General features: G+C 38.9%; 1 protein-coding gene across 5 annotated transcripts in view; it reads right to left on the bottom strand.

The window, feature by feature from the left end:
* Window positions 1–70: 70 nt before the first annotated feature.
* LOC131029430 (transcription initiation factor TFIID subunit 10) overlaps window positions 71–18387 on the bottom strand; it is a 128383-nt gene continuing 110066 nt past the window's right edge. For all 5 annotated transcript variants that reach the window (XM_057959924.2, XM_059213168.1, XM_057959906.2 and 2 more), the window contains exons 6-7: window positions 725–775; window positions 71–452 (exon numbers count right to left, since the gene is read on the bottom strand). In XM_057959924.2, the coding sequence (XP_057815907.1) occupies window positions 369–452; window positions 725–775 (135 nt within the window). In that variant the 3' untranslated portion in view covers window positions 71–368. The remainder of the gene's footprint in view (window positions 453–724; window positions 776–18387) is intronic.

Raw genomic sequence — 18387 nt, 5'->3', positions numbered from 1 at the left:
GTTTGGAATGGTTTTATCATTCTCTCTACAGGATACAAGTTCATTAGAGTTCTTTTTTAATGCAAAAAAATGATCAGAAAAGAATAGCTCCAAATATTATATCTCAACACAGTATCACAAATCATAATTAACCAAAAACATAGCCAAGAGGAAAGCAAGTATTTTCACTCTCCATGCCATTTAAGGCTTTGACTTCTTGCCAGATTATCCATGCTGCTAATCTTTTCTCAAAGATATATGCATGAACAAATCTGATCCAAGTTAAACTTCCCTTTAAATGTGATGCTTATGCACCAAAAACTAGCCAATTAAATTTTAAATGCTATTAGACCAGCATCATAAGAATGGTGTGTGGATCCTGACAAGAACTAACATTCCTCCTTTGAAGTAGGAGTTGTGCCAGCAGAAGTACTGTCAGCAAAATACTCTTGATGCTTCATGTTGACTCCATACTGCAAATCATTGAAAGGTTTGCCATAACTGAATTAAAGTGCTCCAAAAGACATCTAAGATAAATATTCCTCTTTCTAAAGTCTTAGCAGTCGTTGTCCAGGGACACACAAACAAAGAATATGTTGTAGATCAAGAATCACTTATATGGGATTGAAAAGAAAGTCACTGCTTCTACCTATGATGTTTGATAAGCACTAACAACAGCTACATAAATAACAAATAAACTCTACTTCCTATGATGCTTGATAACCATGCACAAGCCAATGCATACCTCTCGCAATGCCATTGAAAGATCTTCAGTTGTCAAAACAAGGCGTTTATCCTGAATGAAAAAGATAATAGACGAGAACACAGCTTGTCATTCAAAATTCTGTTTAAGCAAGCATGTAAACAAGGTATAAAAATCATAAAATCATTTGCATTCTATTCTTGCAATGGTAAGTTGATATGTAAATATGTTGTTAACATGATAAAAAATCAATTAAACAAAGTTTGTTCAAATTCATGGTACTTGTAATTTAAGTTTAAGCTAAGTTGAGGGTAAAAAGGTCTGGTTGCATCTTTAGAAATGATGCTTCAAGGGTACACTCTGCGAGAACAAGCCTTTGCCCTATGGTCCTCACACCACACTTCATGTAAAACCAGCTTTAATCAGCTACAACTAAGTTCAATTTCCATGCTAACTTTCACTGCAATCAAAATTAGCAAGTTCCTTTTGCTCTTATCATGATTGTTTGGTGTCATGGCAGGAAAAACCATTCTTGGAAATGAATCAGCAAACTAAAAGATAAAGATTTTAGAGTTAAAAGTTTTCAGAAAGAGAAAAAAAAATTCATGGATCCAGCAAAAATTGCAAATAAAGGGTTAGAGTTTCCAAAAAAATCACACAAAAAGGCCCAAATTGCAATTTTATTTGTTTGGGACCACCTTTTGACAATGTGAATATGATTAAATCAGTTTAACTCATTACTTTTTACTGAAAAATTCAACAGGCATGAGTTTTTGTTTATATCGCAATTTTTTTGACAAAAATGTCAGGCTAGGAGGCGAGTCACAATTATTGCCTCTATGATTTGGATAATACTGTTATCACTAGCTTGAAAAAAGGCATATAGATAGTTCTCGAGATTTTGTTGAAATTAAAAGCTCAAATAAGCCAATTACCCATGATGGATAGGTAAATCATGAAATAGGTACGATACGATGAATGTATTCTTAGAATTGGCATTCTTCATTTTAAACCAGCTTTACTCAGCTAGAACTTAATTCCTTGAAATTTCCATGGTAACTTTCACTGGAACCAAATTAGCAGGCTTCATATTGTCCGTACCATGATTGATTTGGATAATGTGGGTATCCCTAGAGCATGTGAAAAAATGTATTGGTAGTTTCCCAGGATTTTGTAGAAATTGACAACCTCAAATATGTTGAATTGATGTATATGCATTTTTGTTGAATTTTATTCTATCATCAATTGTTTTAGAGAGGAAAATTTATTCTTCCTTTATACCTATTGGTGGTGCCCCTTCACCAAGGGTCACCACTCTTCCAAGTTGGTATCCAACAATTATATTATTAATAATAATATAATAATTATTATATTATCATATAATATAATAATTATACAATATATTTATAATATAATTATATTATCACATAATAATATAATTATGTTATCACAATATAATATAATTATATTATCACAATATTATCACAACCTTTATGTTGTCTATGTCGGCCTAAAGGAATCCGACCATAGCATTAACACTCCCTCTTAGTCAATTAGGCCGATTAGGCCACTTACATATTTGTCTTCCTCAGGCTGGAAGTGAAGACCGATGCTGCCAATCTTCAACACTCCCTCTCAACTAGGGAGGATACTTCCAGCAGCACAAGACATATCACCTCATCGAGATGACCAACACAATGACTATACTCATGAGCAAGCAGGAGGCTTATCACCTCATTGTGATATCAAATCACCTCATCGTGATGTTTGACCACAATGGCTACATACATATGTGGAAAGGAAATATATCACAAGTGATATCAACCATTATGGCTTATCCATAGATATCACTTCACATGATATCCACCATTATGGCATATCCATAGACATCACCTCACATGATATCCACCATTAGAGATCTCCTCAAGTAATATCCACCACTATGGCTTATCCATAGATATCACTTCACATGGTATCCACAATTATGGCATATCCATAGATATCACCTCATGAGATATCAATCATTATGGCATATCCATAGATATCACTTCGCGTGATATCCACCATAATGATATATACAACCATTATTGTGAGATCGTCACCTTACAATAATGGTGAGATGTACAAGTGTTCATCATTGTGAGATCGTCACCTCACAATGATATTCACCATGGCTCATCCAAAGGATAAACATACAAGTACAAGAAAATCATCACGGACTCTCTCACGTGATGTTTGTCATGGAGTCATACACATAACATTCACCATGAACCATATCAGAGGGTGAGAAAAGGGTTTACACCTCAAGTCTCTCTCAAAGAGAACTACATCAAGCAAGAGTTTACACTTTAAACATCTTTTGAAAATAAGAATATATTAGTACCAAGATCCTCCGAAGTCAACTGAAGCAGATCCTCTAGCTGCTCCCTCTGTCACGGAAGCATATACTGCTCGCATGGTCCCAATGATGGAAGATATCTTGCTCCAAGAGACTCTCATCATCTGGATCCACATATGGCTGAAGGTGCAAGATCCAAGACCACCTTGGACCTACTGTCATAAGATCGAACCCTAAACCAGACAGGAATATGACAATCTTGAGATTAGAACACAGTCCTCTTGCAGTCCACTCCCTTCTACCAAAAAGGGTATCTTGATGTCAACCTTCTGATCTCCTTGTTTAAGGCTGCCTCTGATGCTGAAATGTCAGGCTCCCTCTGATTGTTGATTCTTCCTCTTCGAAGAGACATCTCCAGCCACCAACTCAATTTCATGGCAGCAGCCTATGATGCTTCCTCACAGGATGTATCAAGCTCATCCACCCTTGAATGTAATCTCCGTCCTGAAAGCATTTAGAGAGATTAATAATGGTTCAAGACTATCTCAAAGAGAAATATCAATGCTCGAATCATACATGGTTCGCTATAGCATGAATTAATAGCTATATGAAAAATTCATGAACATTATTCAACCATGAAAACTTATCTCTTAATAGGTTAGTCTTCCTCACAATCCACCAACTCTGCTTTAAGCTGTTCCATTTTCAAGCCCATGGATCTCTGCATTGAAATGAAATCACAAGCCTTCAAAGACATCAAAGCGAATATCGCCTTGACCTTCACAAGGACCTTCACGGCCAATGATCGAAACCTTTGTTAGAGAATTGAAATGTTGGCATATAAACTCAATCTCTGTCGCCACTAATAACATGGTGTACCCTTGAATAGAATGGACAAAGATAATAATTACGACATGTAAATACTCATTCCGCTTTGTAAAACTGACTCCCGTTTGTATCACTATTCTCGATGTCTCTCACGGGATGGCAAAGTGACTCATAATGTCTATTAGCATCTGCTTTACCAGAAGTGTTAAAGTGTTGTCATCCAACATGAAACTCACAATAGATGTAAACATGATGACCAACTCCAACCAAACGCCTCATCACAAGGAGAACTCATGACACATAGGAATGAAGCTCGACTTAGCAAATGAACATCGTTCAGCAAGGAGTCGCACCAAGATAGATAGAGCACATGCCATTGGAAAACTCCGATCACAAAGGAAACCTTTATCATGCTCCATGCCGCAAAAAAATAACGTACCATGATGGTTCTTCAAAAATATGCCCAAAAGAAAATCATATTTCTAGGTGACTAAAGAAATGATGCTCACAGAGTTTCCCGAATTGCAGAGATGGCCACACACTAACTACTCACGGCAACCATAGTCCACGAAAGAATGAATAAGCTCCCACACGATGTGTTTAGGATGGCTCTTCAACTCCAATATCAACACAATAAAGAAAACTCAATTCCATCGAACAAGGATGCACGATAACAGGAATAGTTCCAAACAAGGGTTGTGCTTGCAACCTGCATCCAGGGCGCCCCTGGCAAGTGAAGACAATTCTAAGTGTCATTTCAAGTTTGCAGTGTTCACAACAACAGTTGAGAAGGGCTTGTGCAAATCAGAAAGGGTAAAGAAGCATATCATGATGGAAGTTGCTCGAGACAAATGAACAACAAAGTTAACCCCTCCATCCCTGACCATTGCGCCGAACGGAAATAGGCTACCTTTCAAGACCTTCACAAATAAAAACCCTCCTCTTTCACGACACATTACATACAATACAATGCGGAGCTCCCATCTTTAGTATCTTTTATTCCATCCACGATAAATCTGCAACTAAAATGCCTGAATCCTAGCTCAAATGAAATCCCATGAAAATTATGACAATATGAATTGGAGATGAGGCACTTAAAAGAGCATGAGATTGAGTTAGCATGAAGAAGACATTGAGATTATTTTATTTAATCACGTGGCTACGCCTTTGAAAGCAATGGTCGCTACTTGGCACTCAAAAGATGTGATATTCTGTTTTTGTTGCTTGGTAAATATCCAAAAATGGCATAACACGCCCACTACTATCACCATTATTCCTGCAACCATAGACTTCACAAATTTCTCTTTGAAGTTTGAATGTGAACTCCGTCATGAATTAGGGCCTTTCCCGGGTTTCGTACCCACTCTGATACCATGTTGAATTGATATATATGCATTTTTGTTGAATTTTATTCTATCATCAATTGTTTTAGAGAGGAAGATTTATTCTTCCTTTATACCTATCATTGGTTCCCCTTCACCAAGGGTCAACACTCTTCCAAGGTCTCCAATAATTATATTATTAATAATATAATTATAATATAATAACTATACAATATATTTATAATATAATTATATTATCTCATAATAATAATATAATTATTATATCACAATATTATCACAACCTTTATGTTGTCTATGTCGGCCTGAAGGAATTCGACCATAGCATCAACACTCTTGTTATCACAAAAGCTCGCACCCTGGTTCAGCTGTCAACTCAGCAACCTTGTGAAACATGGAGACAACCCCGAAGTGTGGGACCTTGCGCAAAGGGGTTGAATCTCCAGAGAAGGCCGGCTTCCTTCTCAATCCAGGTGCAGGTGTTGAATCAACTCAACACTTCAAAACTAACTCCTAAGCCTATCCTAACAAATTGCAGAGGTAAAGGGAAGAGAGAATGCTTGAAATAAAAGGAAGTGATGCACCAAGAAGAGATTGTTCCTCTCCCTACCGAAATGACACAAAAAACCAATAGAAACACCCAGGAGATGCACAAACTTCAATTGTATGAGTGACCCCAATGCATGTATGAAGGTTAGAATTCATTGAATGCCAAGAGGGGAGAAGGTTTACCATAAGTCACACTCAGAAAAAAAATTAACATAGCATATATGAGAGAAGAACCACAAAACATACACCTATGATGAAGGTAAGGAAACATACACAGCATACATAAGTTGAAAGTAGGCAAGAATGGTGATTTCAATTAATTATAAGGCCAATGGGCAAACTTACAGTTGCACAAATGCAAGATAAATACAAGATAAGTGGGAGAGCATGGAATAGCTCAAGCCAACAGGGAAAGAACCCTTTACAATGAGGCTTAACAGCCTTTATATAGAAAAATGGTTACAAGAGTGATCATGCCCCCTGTATGTCAGTTTGGGAGTGCAGGGAAGTGCATGCACTTGACTTGTACACGCAAGCAACCTAGCCATACCCACAAAAGGCAATTCTGAGAAGGGTGGATTGACTAACCTTCCAAAGTCAGAATATGCAGACATGACATAAATCACTACAACAAGCATGGCCCTGTACCTCCCTTGATGGAAATCCTGCCAAAAACATTAAATGCACCCCTGTGGCTCCACAAAAGAAGGTGCACAAGTCACAAAAGTCGTCGGAGCATTTAAATCTTTGAGTGTCAATCATGCCATCCGAAAGTGTTGCAAGCTAGAAGGAGTTTGGAAGACTTCAGAGACCTGGGTCGCCGAAGTTGGGGGAACTTTAGAGAAGTTGGGGAAACTTCGGAGACCTGGGTCACCGCAGTTGGGAAGACTTGGGAACTTAGGAACCTGGGGGTTTTGGAGTTCTGGGGTAGAAGACTTAGGAACTTGGGAACCTGGGGGTTTTGGAGTTCCGGGGTTGAAGACTTAGGAACTTGGGAACCTAGGGGTTCCGGAGTTCCGAGGTTGAAGACTTAGGAGCTTGGGAACCTGGGGGTTTTCAAAGTTCCGCGGTTGAAGACTTAGGAGCTTGGGAACCTGGGGTTCCAGAGTTTCGGGGTTGAAGAATTAGGAACTTGGGAACCTGGGGGTTCCGGGGTTGAAGACTTAGGAACTTGGGAACTTGGGGGTTCTGGAGTTTCGGGGTAGAAGAACTTAAGAACTTGGGAACCTGGGGGTTCCGGAGTTCCGGGGTTGAAGACTGAGGAACTTGGGAACCTAGGAGTTCCGGAGTTGAGGACAAGGAACTTGGGAACCTGGGGGTTTCGGAGTTCCGGGGTTGAAGACTTAGGAACTTGGGAACTTGGGGGTTTCGGAGTTCTGGAGTTGAAGAACTTAGGAACTTGGGAACCTGGGGGTTCCGGAGTTCTGGGGTTGAAGACTTAGGAACTTCCTTCTGACAAGACAACACTTCACACTTCGTAATTCCATTGCTTTTCTCCTTGATCAACTGGGGCAGCGCTGATTCATGGAACATATCTCTGATCGGTTCTCACTAATGGACCAAGGGTGTGTTGATGTGTTTTTTATGCACATAACAATACCGAATAAATTACCAAAGTAATTTACCCTCTCTTGAACAAAATCACCTCAGATGCTAAGAATGAGATCAACTAAAATGATTCCAAGGTTTCTACATGTCAGGTCTTGATGAGTGGGTAAGTTCAGTGGTTGATGTGAATTGTTGTGTTTCACTTTGGGGACTTACGCAAATGTCTGGATTATCATGAATGATGCGGAATAGGTGTGCTGACAACTTAAGATTTATCAATATGGCTCTGGATTTACTTCCTACTAAAAAAGGGGGAAAAAGAATAGGGTTCAGGAAATCTATTCTAAAACTAGGAATGTAGGAAATGATGAATGGATCTAGTGGAATCAAACTAGGCAAGGTCTCACAATCAGGTATTGACACAAGCTTAGTGCAATCATCTAAGGTATACTTAATGATTTTCAGACTATTACCATCAAACGTAGACACCATCCAAGTTGATGCTTGTCAACGGACGCATAATAGTTGAAGTTATGATTACTCAAAATCCAGTTGACCACACAAGGCGCACTTACCAGCGGCAAGAGGCTAGTGGTATGGATTAAGGATTCCACACAAATGAATTCAACAAATCTTTCACTCAATCTAACATACAGGAAAATAAATTCTAATCTAACTTGGAGGAATTGAGAACCATGAATGCAAATACAACACTTGAAGAGCAAAATCACCAACAATTGAACAATGATTAGGATTCAAATAGCTGCAGCATATACCAACAATTCTACAAAAAATCTCCTTTACAAATGAGAGACAAGGGGGCATATATAGAGTCTCTTACAAAATGGATGGCCCAAATTGATCTAAGATCAACGGCCGAGATCTTGCCATCAAAACCCTAGAATTGCCCTAATTAGGGTTACATCAAAAATGGCGCCACCAACATATGGCCCAATGAAAAGATACCTAGTCATCAAATAGAGAATCTTCTAGAAGATTCCTCCCTGCATCTCTCTCTCTCCTAGCATACTTCAAGAATCTAGCCAATATTGAATCTAACCCATCCATGGAAATGTTAGGCAAGGTATCCTACTGTAAATCAATCACATCCAATGAATCCGAGCAAGCATTCAAAGTGTTCTCCCATTCTGGCATGAGCTTCTACGAATTATGAACATGAATCAACAAAGAGACCAAGTCATCTATCTGACTCTTCTCCAAAGAGTCCAACTGGCAAAAATACATAAATTTTATTTTGTCTCTTAATTCGGCTAAGTGTAAACCACTAGCATCACTAACATCAACACCCAATAATTCCTCAATCGAGGCAAGGATCTTCATCTGAATGTCCTGAATTAATCCTTACATCTCCATACAACTCGATTGGGCGTTCTCATAAGCTGATTTCTTCAAGGCTAATGCACAATACGAGCCATGGAAATCATATGTCTCCACTGTGCACAATGTTCTCGCTGACCAAGGTGGAATTAGGAACCTTCTTCAATGCCAAGAGGCATGGAATAGTCTTGTCCTGAATAGGCCGGAATTCTTCCCAAACTTCCTCCAAATACTGGATTCTGAATACGAGCATTGTTGTCTTATCATATGCATGGACAAACTGAGTAAAAAAATCATCTGCCTGCTTTCTTGTGCTTTAAATCCACTTTTCCACCTCTGAGTGTGTACCTCTCGCTACCTCGCAGTGTGAATGTATTCCATGGTCAACTGCAATAAGGGAAATAAGGGTGGGATCTCCACGCCTTGTCCTTGCAATATACTCTTTGAGTCTAATATTTTCTTCTCTGTACCTTTCATTTTCCGCAACCGCTCTGTCTAACCTTGCATTGATTGCCTGGAGGTTGTCACCAATCTCCTGGAATTCCTGCCCTGTGGATGTACGACCAAGGGCGACTGAAGTGATCTGGAAATTCATAGGAGTAGCAATGTCCACTGTCACGCCTGCAATAGGAACAGCAATCTGCGCAATCTGCATTCTTGTCTCATCTCTATCTATGTGCAACAAAATCTCTGCTCTCTTGGGCTCCTTCTTAGCACTCCTAGCTAGGTAGTCATCAATATCATCAATAGGCTGTACCTCTATCATTTGTTTACTATTCTCCATACTTCTCCTCAGCCATTCAGGAATAGCGGCCATCTCCATACCATCATCAAGAGATACTTCTCAATCAAGTCCTTTCAATGCCGAAATAACATCATCATTATAATCAGGATTACTCCTGGTCCAATCATATACTTCATTTCCCAAGCTAACTTCCAAAAGGACAGTAGGGGATTCCGGCTGATCATTATTCTCATCAAGAGGTGCAGATGTTGTTGTGGCATGGAATTCCTAAATATTCTCTGGTAGTATCACTGTGTTGGAACACTGCTGAGTCTCCTTATTCTGTTCTGTTACTTCAATCACTTCGATTGATGAGACACTAGGAGGGGGTGAAGGAATGATAAGTGGAGTGATAGTCTTTTGTTTCTTCTTCACCTCCTCAATCTTCTTCCCTCTGGCCTTGACTTCTCTAGGCGCGTTCTTCCTTCTCTTGGGAGCTTGACTCTCTTCGTCTGCATGAATCCTGACATCACTGACAGTCCTCTAATCATCCTCGGAAGTAGACTATTCCGGCTTCATCCTTTCATAAGTGAAGGGAACACCCATGTCAACTAATTTATTCATCTGTATATCCACCCATAGGTGGGAGAAATTCAAGACCTCTCTCATCAATACATTCAGGTCGATCTCTTCTGACTCTGACCAATTTGGCAATAGGATTGCCTTCTTCATTTCACTCTCATACTGTGGATGTGTATGATCTCTATCATCTAATACCTGATCAGGGATGAGGAAAAGTCCACACTTCCTCATGAAATCCACAGACATTCTAGACCACATTCTTCTCTTCACTGCTTGTTCGTCCATCAAGTTAGCCCAATAATCCTCTATGTCAACCTTATGAGTGAACTTCTCTCCCCTGATCCTTCCAACCTTCTTGTTTGGATCAAATCTTTCTCTTTTCTTGTATGTAGCAAATCTATAGAATGCAAGCTCCTCACCTGCAGTGCTGGCGGCTATGGCAGATTGGCAAACTTCCGATGTCTTCCCAACTGAAATAGGGAATGTCATTCCTGTCCTGTGCTTCTCTCTCTGGATAACATCGAACTCTAGAAGTTGTCTCACCACTTCCAACAATATCATTCTGTCAACAGGATACCTAGGAAGTCTATAGGGTTTAGATTGAAACCCATGAATCTTGAGGTATGTGAAAGTGGGAAACTGTATATACCACGATCCATATTTCTCTATTAGCTCTGTTGCCTCCTTGGACAATCTTCTATGGATTCTGCCTTGCAGCATCCGTGTGATGTACATAGTGAATGCATCATTCACTCTCTTATAGTCTTCAATTCTATGCATGCTCAGCTGGGGGTAGCATTCATAACTCTTAAATTGTCCTTGCCCATTCCCGACTTCACCTTTGCATATTAATCCTCTGTATGAAACAAATCGTGCAAGCAGGTACACCAGGTAGGAAGTCATGGCGAATGACTTGGACCGCTCTACATTCTTCAGCTGAAAATCCAAATTGTCACTTATAATCTTGGACCAATTCACTAGTGTTCCTCTAAGACAATCTTGGATGAGGTAGAACATCCATCCATCAAATATTGCACCCTGCGGCATCCCCATTACTCTATTGAGTAGGAATATCAAATCACTATATTCCTCCTTAAAATCTATGCACATAAGTGCCTTGGGAGCCTTGGAATGATGAGACCTAGGCTCAATCATCCACTCTTTGTTAATTAAATTCTTACATACACCCAGCATCTTCGTGTATCTGTCTGCATAATCCTCCTTGGTCACATCCTTCATGTCAGTTCCGCGTGGAATTCCGAACACCTCAGCAATGGCATCCTCAGCAAGGTAGGCGATGACAACGCCCTTAGGACTCTTAATCATTCTTGTGAGCGGATCGTAACATCGTGCACATTTCAGGATCAACTCACTGCACTGTATGGATTGTGGAAACCCAGCGGCATGGAAAATGCCACTCTTCATAATGTTCAAATATCTTGGGGAAGGAACCTGATCTCTGACTCCGAATATCCGACGCTGCATCTGGTCGAGGTCCAGGAAATGCATGTTTGTATCAGCGATCTCCTTCCATCTGGATGAAATCTTAAACTCTAGATAAAATCTCGTCTCCAGCGTCTTCAGCAGCTCTTTTCTTTCCTTGTATCCTGACTTTGACATCGCACCTGTACGAAGCTCGAAATTAGACTTAGGAAAATATCCGTAATAAAATTTCTGACTTTCTAAAGATTTAGCTAATTCAGAGCATGGAGTCTAGAAAATAATCCATACACTTGGTAAATTTTAGCAATTAAGTTCAATGTGTGACAACACTAGGGCATGGAAGCCTTCCATAAAATTCATTTAATACCTCCTTACGCTTAGAAAATATGCAAGCTAAAGTGCAAAGGAGTATGCCGGATTGATGATGACTAAGGAAAGGTGTGAAAGGTTGTGTTTTCACACAATGAATGTCTGAAGACACCTTCCGCAGTCAACAATGGAGGTCAAAATTCTGAAGACAACCTGAAAATCAGACTTTTAAAACATGTTGCAATCTTCAAATTGTGCATAAAATAAATAAAAATCAGCCTTATTGATGAAAACAATCATTTTCTGGAATGTAAGTGTGGCTGGTAAAATTTAGTTTTCTGAGGACAATTCTGAAAATCGGATACTTCAAACTTACCAGCACCTTACAAAGTGGTTTAAATCCCTGAAAATGATGAAAAATTGCTAAGGAAACAGCCCCAAGCAAATTCGCTGAAATTGGTTAGGTGGTTGGAAATGAAAATTTTTTAGGACAACCGCCTAACAATGGGGTTTCAAACCTGCAACAGCGATAAAATGGTCTAAAAAATGCACAGAAAACTCCATAAAACACCTCCAAATGCTAAATGTTTAAGTTGGAATTGACTGGGCAATAAAAACTTAAGTCTAAAAATTAATGGCAGCCATTAATGGAGGTCAAAATCTGAAGCAAACCTCAGATCTGAAGCGAATTAGCAGGCTGGAAATGATGGCAGCCACAAAACATGCATGAAAATCATCAAAATATGGGACCAAAACACCTCCCAAGCAAAATCGAAATTTTCCCAAGTCTAGCGCTGAACTTAAAAATCTGAAAATTGATGTCAATGGCAGCAATCTGCAGCAACGAAGGTCTGAACAGCAAGCACAAATGGTGGAGGAAAAATCGACCAAGTCTCCAATCATGAAATTGCCAACTTTCACCAAAAAAGGCTAAATTTGGAAAAAATCACCAAACTTAGCAAAATCGAAATCTGAAACTGGTCTTTAATAGCAGCCAAGAGGAATAAATCAGCAAGCTAAAAAAAATGGAGGAAAATAAATCCTCAATCCCACACTTCACAAAAACACCTTGCTAAAAAATTCGCCCAACTTGGAGAAAAATCGCTTTCATAGAGACACCTGGCAGAAATAATAATAAAATAATGTTGAAGTTCCTCTCATATACTTGCTTTCACCTCTCTCTTTCACCACACAAGCAATGTGGGATAAAACACTTGTATAAATACTTGCTTGGTGAAAACCTAACTTGCTTCTAGAAGGTTCAAACATTTAATAATTATTGCAAGTTATTAATTTGCTTTTAAACTTTAAATAATCATTACTAATTATTTAAAAGCAATTAAAATGGGGCTTATTTATTAAAATATTACAATTTAAATCCAAAATAAAGCCTCCAGGGGAAAATCGCTATCAGTTGGGATTGAAAAATCCCTTAAAAAATCACTTAAGTGTCAAAATTTACCCCATAAGGGAAATTCGACCCATGCTTGGATAAAAATCCATGCTCAACTTCATCAAAATGCACACAAAAACCTCCAAGGGAAAATCGATGTGAGTTTGGACAAAAATCCAGACAAAAATGCACTCAATTTGCAAAAAAATCACCCCCCGGGGGAAATTCAATATGTGTCTGGACAAAAATCCACACTCAAAACTCACTTAACTTGGAAAAATACCTCCCTGGTGGAAATTCGACCTCAGACTTCATGAAAATCCAGACTCAAAACTCTTCATAATGTTCCCAGTGGAAAATCGATCCCTGTCTGGATGAAAATCCAGACAAAAATCCTTACAAATGCTCTCAAGGGAAAATCGACCTCTATCTAGATAAAAATCCGAACAAAAATCCTCACTTAGTTGTCACAAAAATGCTGGTGGAAAATCGACCCAGGCATGGAATTATCCTTGCACTCCAGTCCGCACTCCTGGTGGAAAATCGATGGCAGTCTGGATAAATCCTGACACTTAGCCAAATTTTAGCACTTCTAGGGGAAATTCGACCTGGGTATGGATAAACAGTGGGGGAAATTAGTAGCCAGTATGGATTCCAGGGGAAACCCATGTGTAGTATGGATTTTGAGTGGGGGAATGGGTTGGGTGGTCTGGAATGTGAGGGAAAAAGTACCTCTAGCATGGATTTTGACCCTTTAACCCTTGGAATAAGGATTTCCCTTAGGATTTTATCATTTTAACCACTCAGAATCACTTAAAAACTTTAAATTTAACTGGACTTATACTAATTTTCCATAAATATGAGTGAAACGCTAGGAAAATATTGGAATAAAGTGCGAAATCAACTTAAATAATACCTAAGGAGCGAGAAAACAACTCCAAAAGGTCTGTGAATATCTTGGCACTTTAAAATCACTGATGCGCATGTTTAAAAACACATTAATGCTCAAAAGGTCTACACTTAGACAAAACTTAGGATCATTAAAATATCAACTTTTGCAACTTGATCCTATAACTTCAAAAAACCCTAGACGACACTAGGCATAATCAAAACTCCAAGACTCGGGCACAGGAAACGCAAAATTGCCCACTAAGCAAAGAGGGGGTCCCCGTTAGCAATGGGGCGACGTGTGAAAGGGTCACAACAGGGTGTCATTAAATGACAACTCCCTCTTAATCAATTAGGCTGATTAGGCCACTTAGATATTTGTCTTCCTCAAGCTGGAAGTGAAGACCGATTCTGCAAATCTTCAACAAAATATACCGATTACCCATGAACAACCATGCCTAACTACATTTGACAAATGACTACTCAATTTCAAAAAGGAATATAACTATGCAATAATAAACACAAGTCTATTGTGATAGTAATAACTTTCTGCAGCAATCTAAGAGGAGCCTACCTCAAGCCTACATATGTTGTACAAGGCTCACTAACTATGCCTGCTCTTTAGGTTGGGTCAAGATACTTGTTCAAGACAACAAATATTGTCGCTCTCAATCAAGATGTTCAAGACTCCATATCCCATGCATATGATGGTTTTCTAGACAACCATTCCTTGGTGATGAGGACATCCAAGGGGTGATGTGGAGCATCTCACGGAAATCTGAGAGCAAAGGAAATTTGGAGACCCCCACTTTTTTTTGCTTTCTAGTTTAGTTGTTGAGTCTTTAGCTATTAGCCTTTCATTCGGAATAGGTGCAGTATCTTAAGTAACTAAGAGGTAATCAAGCCAAGGCTCTCTATGGATGAAGAAAGGTTAGTTAATTTTCAAGGCTTAGGAAATGAATGATTCATATCTTTGCTCGCTCTAATGGAAATGAGATGTTGAAAGTTGGCTAAGGCAAGTTACTTTTGGAGGATAAGCATTGTAGGTTTGCACTTTGGAGCTCAGTCATTGACCCCCCAAAAGTGAGACATAAGCATCCAAGCTCGATCAATGCCATCCCAAAAGTGCAACATAAGCTTTGAAGCTCAGTCATTGCCACCTTGAAAGTGCGACTTTAGGCATTTCCTTGCCCCAGTCTTGCATTGCATTGCCTTCAATTGAGATCATCCTTGTTTTGGCAAAGCGTTGCTAGGATCAAGCAATAACAAGAGAAGAAGGAGATCCGTCACTTCAAGTATATGACCAAATCCACGGACTTAAGGTTTTAGGCGACTTCCTTTGCCCTCCCCAATCAGCAGTTTAAGGATTTTTGTTGTCCTTGCTGATCAACATCAATATGGTAAGCGATTCAACCTCCAATCAAGCTCTCGATGAGCATATCAGATTGCATTTTCATCGCTATACCCAAATCCATGACTTAGAAATTCTTTCTCCTTCACCGAACAAGATCATCAAGCTAGGCGATTGCATTCCAAATCAGTGAAAAGGCACTTCCCTTGAGAGTCTAAATGTGCACCTTAAGGAATTAAGGCATTTCCTTTGCTAAAGTGCGCCTTAAGGATTGGAGAACTTCCTTAGACCCCCCAAATGTGCGCCTTAAGGATTGGAGTACTTCCTTTGAACCCCCCAAAAGTGCGACTTAAGGGTTAAGTGATTGCCATTGACACCTCCAATCAGCAAATTAAGGTTTTTACATTGTTTTGTTTAAAATGAGATCATGATCATACTAGGTGCATTGCCATGCTTGAGCATTTCTAAAAGATTATAAAATTCTGATCCAAGGTTAGAGAGGGAGCAAATTGAGTGATAATTCAATCAACAACTCATCAAGCATTGTCAATGCTCACTCAAATCCACAATTTGGCTCTTCCTTTGCCCTATGAGATCCACAAACTTCCTTTGCCACCTGAAACCAATGCAAATCAGGCATGTCTCAGACCTGAAACCTATCAAATCAGACATATAGAAGTGAGAAATGAGACATAAATCAGGCCTAAGATACAAAATCAGACTTAAAATCAGATGTTTTCATGATTAGAAAATTCATTTCCAGATTTAGAGAAGGTAGTAGGAAGCTTGATTTAGTACTTTTTGCAATGTTTTGATTCCAGTTATGTTTGTTTCCAGGTTTGATGCAAGTAGGATGAACATGCAAACGAAGATGACGAGGATCAGCTCCAAGATGAGGAATTCTCAGCTCACATACAACATCAAGATTTCACCACATAAGCAAAGACAGGGGCCCAAGCAAGACATTGCACTTAAAGAATCAAGTTCTACAAGCAACATCAAGGCAAAGAGTGGCAATCGACATCAAGCATTCAAGGAAGGACTTTTACATAATCTTGAATTTCCTCTAGAAATACAAGAAGCATTGCTAGTACAAAGGACGATCAAGAAAGGGAAAGAAGATCAAAGACGATCAAGACAGAGGACTCCAAGGTTGGGAAGTGAAACATATCCAAGACAAAGGAGTTCCCCCACAAGACAAAGAGAATGCAAGTGATCAAGATGGAAGTTAGCTTCAGAAGAGTCAATCAAAGTTAGAGGATCGATTTGAGCAAAGTCATCATCACATCAAGAGGTTGGAAATGTTGAATATCAAGAGATATGCCTCATCCATTCACACACTTGTGAGGAGTTACAAAGATTGAGCAAACTAAAGTGGCACCTAGTCATCACTTATCCAATTACATCATTCTAAGCTAAGGCATTCAGATTCAATGCACCTAGCTCATCCATCAAAGAGATAATTACCACATGTGGGCACAGAGTTTGATGCATCTACCATTACCATCTATTGGTCAATCATTCAAGGAAGGACATGTGTCCTATTTATTGTAAATTTGTCATTGGTCAAGCATTAAATGCTTTGCAATGGGTGTAACAAACCCTAATTAGGGTTTCTATCTTTCGATCTTGGCGATTGATTGTGAATCAATTTGAGCCACTCAAATGTAATGAGAGCACTATATAAGGCTTCACTTCTTCATTTGTAAAGGGGAATAGACAATAGTTGATAGTTAGTAGATCAATAGCAGATAGCAGTTAGAGTAGACTAGGAAGAGAAGGCAAAGATTGTTGCCAAGACATTGTTGTAAGAGGCATATTATTTTCATTGAAGATATGGTGAACTTTATGTGTTGATTCAACAATTTGAATGGTCTCTACTTCTCATTTGTTTAATGTTGGTTAATTGAATGAAAGAACTTTGTGCATGATCAATGGTGAAATTCATACATCACACCTTGTCGATGGTAAAGTGTCTTGCATATTCAACTGGATCCATCTTAGCCAATCTTAACTTCAATTATCACTCCTTCATTGATATGCTTCACCTTGAGTGTATCTATGCTTGTAGTGGTGATTTGAAAATCATAAAGCCATCCTTAGAAGATCGCACTAGCCTTGTGGAGATGTTCATTGCATGTCAAAACAAAGCTTAGTTGAACTTCACCAAATATTTTCCATTGATCTTGCATTCTTAGGAGTTAGATTAGCTTTCCTTAACCCTTATCCTTTTTTCCCTTTTTTTTCAAGACAAGTGAAATTCCATGTTCTAGCGATATTCAAGCATTCAACATAAGTCCCCCTTGTGATTCCAGCAATATCACATCAAACAACTAAGTCTATCCAAGAGCACATCAAGACCTGACATTCAAGAACCTTGGAGTCGTCCCATTTGATCATGCAGCTTAGCATTTGGGGAGTCTTTGTTCAAGAGAGGATAGAATGCTTAGTATTTTATTCTATGTTGCATAGTGTGTAAAAACACCATCAACAAGTGGTATTGTAATAGCCCCCAGCAATGTGTGGTAGCATTTACATATTCACCCCAATAGTTATGTAATGTAACTGTATGAAGTAACAGCTTTTCCCATTTTGTCCACAAGGAAGACCATCAGCTGCAAATGGTGCCACTTCATGAGCAAATATTGCCACCAAACTAAGGAATAGAGATATTATTTAAATATAAGTAAATCTTTGTGAAGGGGATATCTCTTGTATATACATTCCTGTATGTTGATATCATGCTGTTGTAAGTAGAGAACAGAGAATGTCGTGGAACTGTAGACATATACAAGTGTTAGAGCTCAGTGTTGGGTCCCAATCAGGACTGAAAATATAATGCAATAAAATGTTGTCTCTCTTCTGCAATTTTTCCCATTTATAGGTTTCTCCAACTGTATATCTTGTGTGGAAAAATTGTCCATGTTAGCTTAGCCTTGTATTATGTTTGATCCATTTCAGTAATTCTTTCATATTTGCTTGCATTGTTAGTTGAACAATTCTGATTTTTGAGCATTCTAATCTATGTGCTTTAGGTATCTTGATCTCAACACTTTTTTTCCCTTTCATACTTT

This window comes from Cryptomeria japonica, chromosome 10 (assembly GCF_030272615.1).
Source record: "Cryptomeria japonica chromosome 10, Sugi_1.0, whole genome shotgun sequence".
Taxonomy (NCBI): domain Eukaryota; kingdom Viridiplantae; phylum Streptophyta; class Pinopsida; order Cupressales; family Cupressaceae; genus Cryptomeria; species Cryptomeria japonica.
Note: the sequence above shows the minus strand (reverse complement) of the source record. Positions and strands in the feature narration are given on the sequence as shown.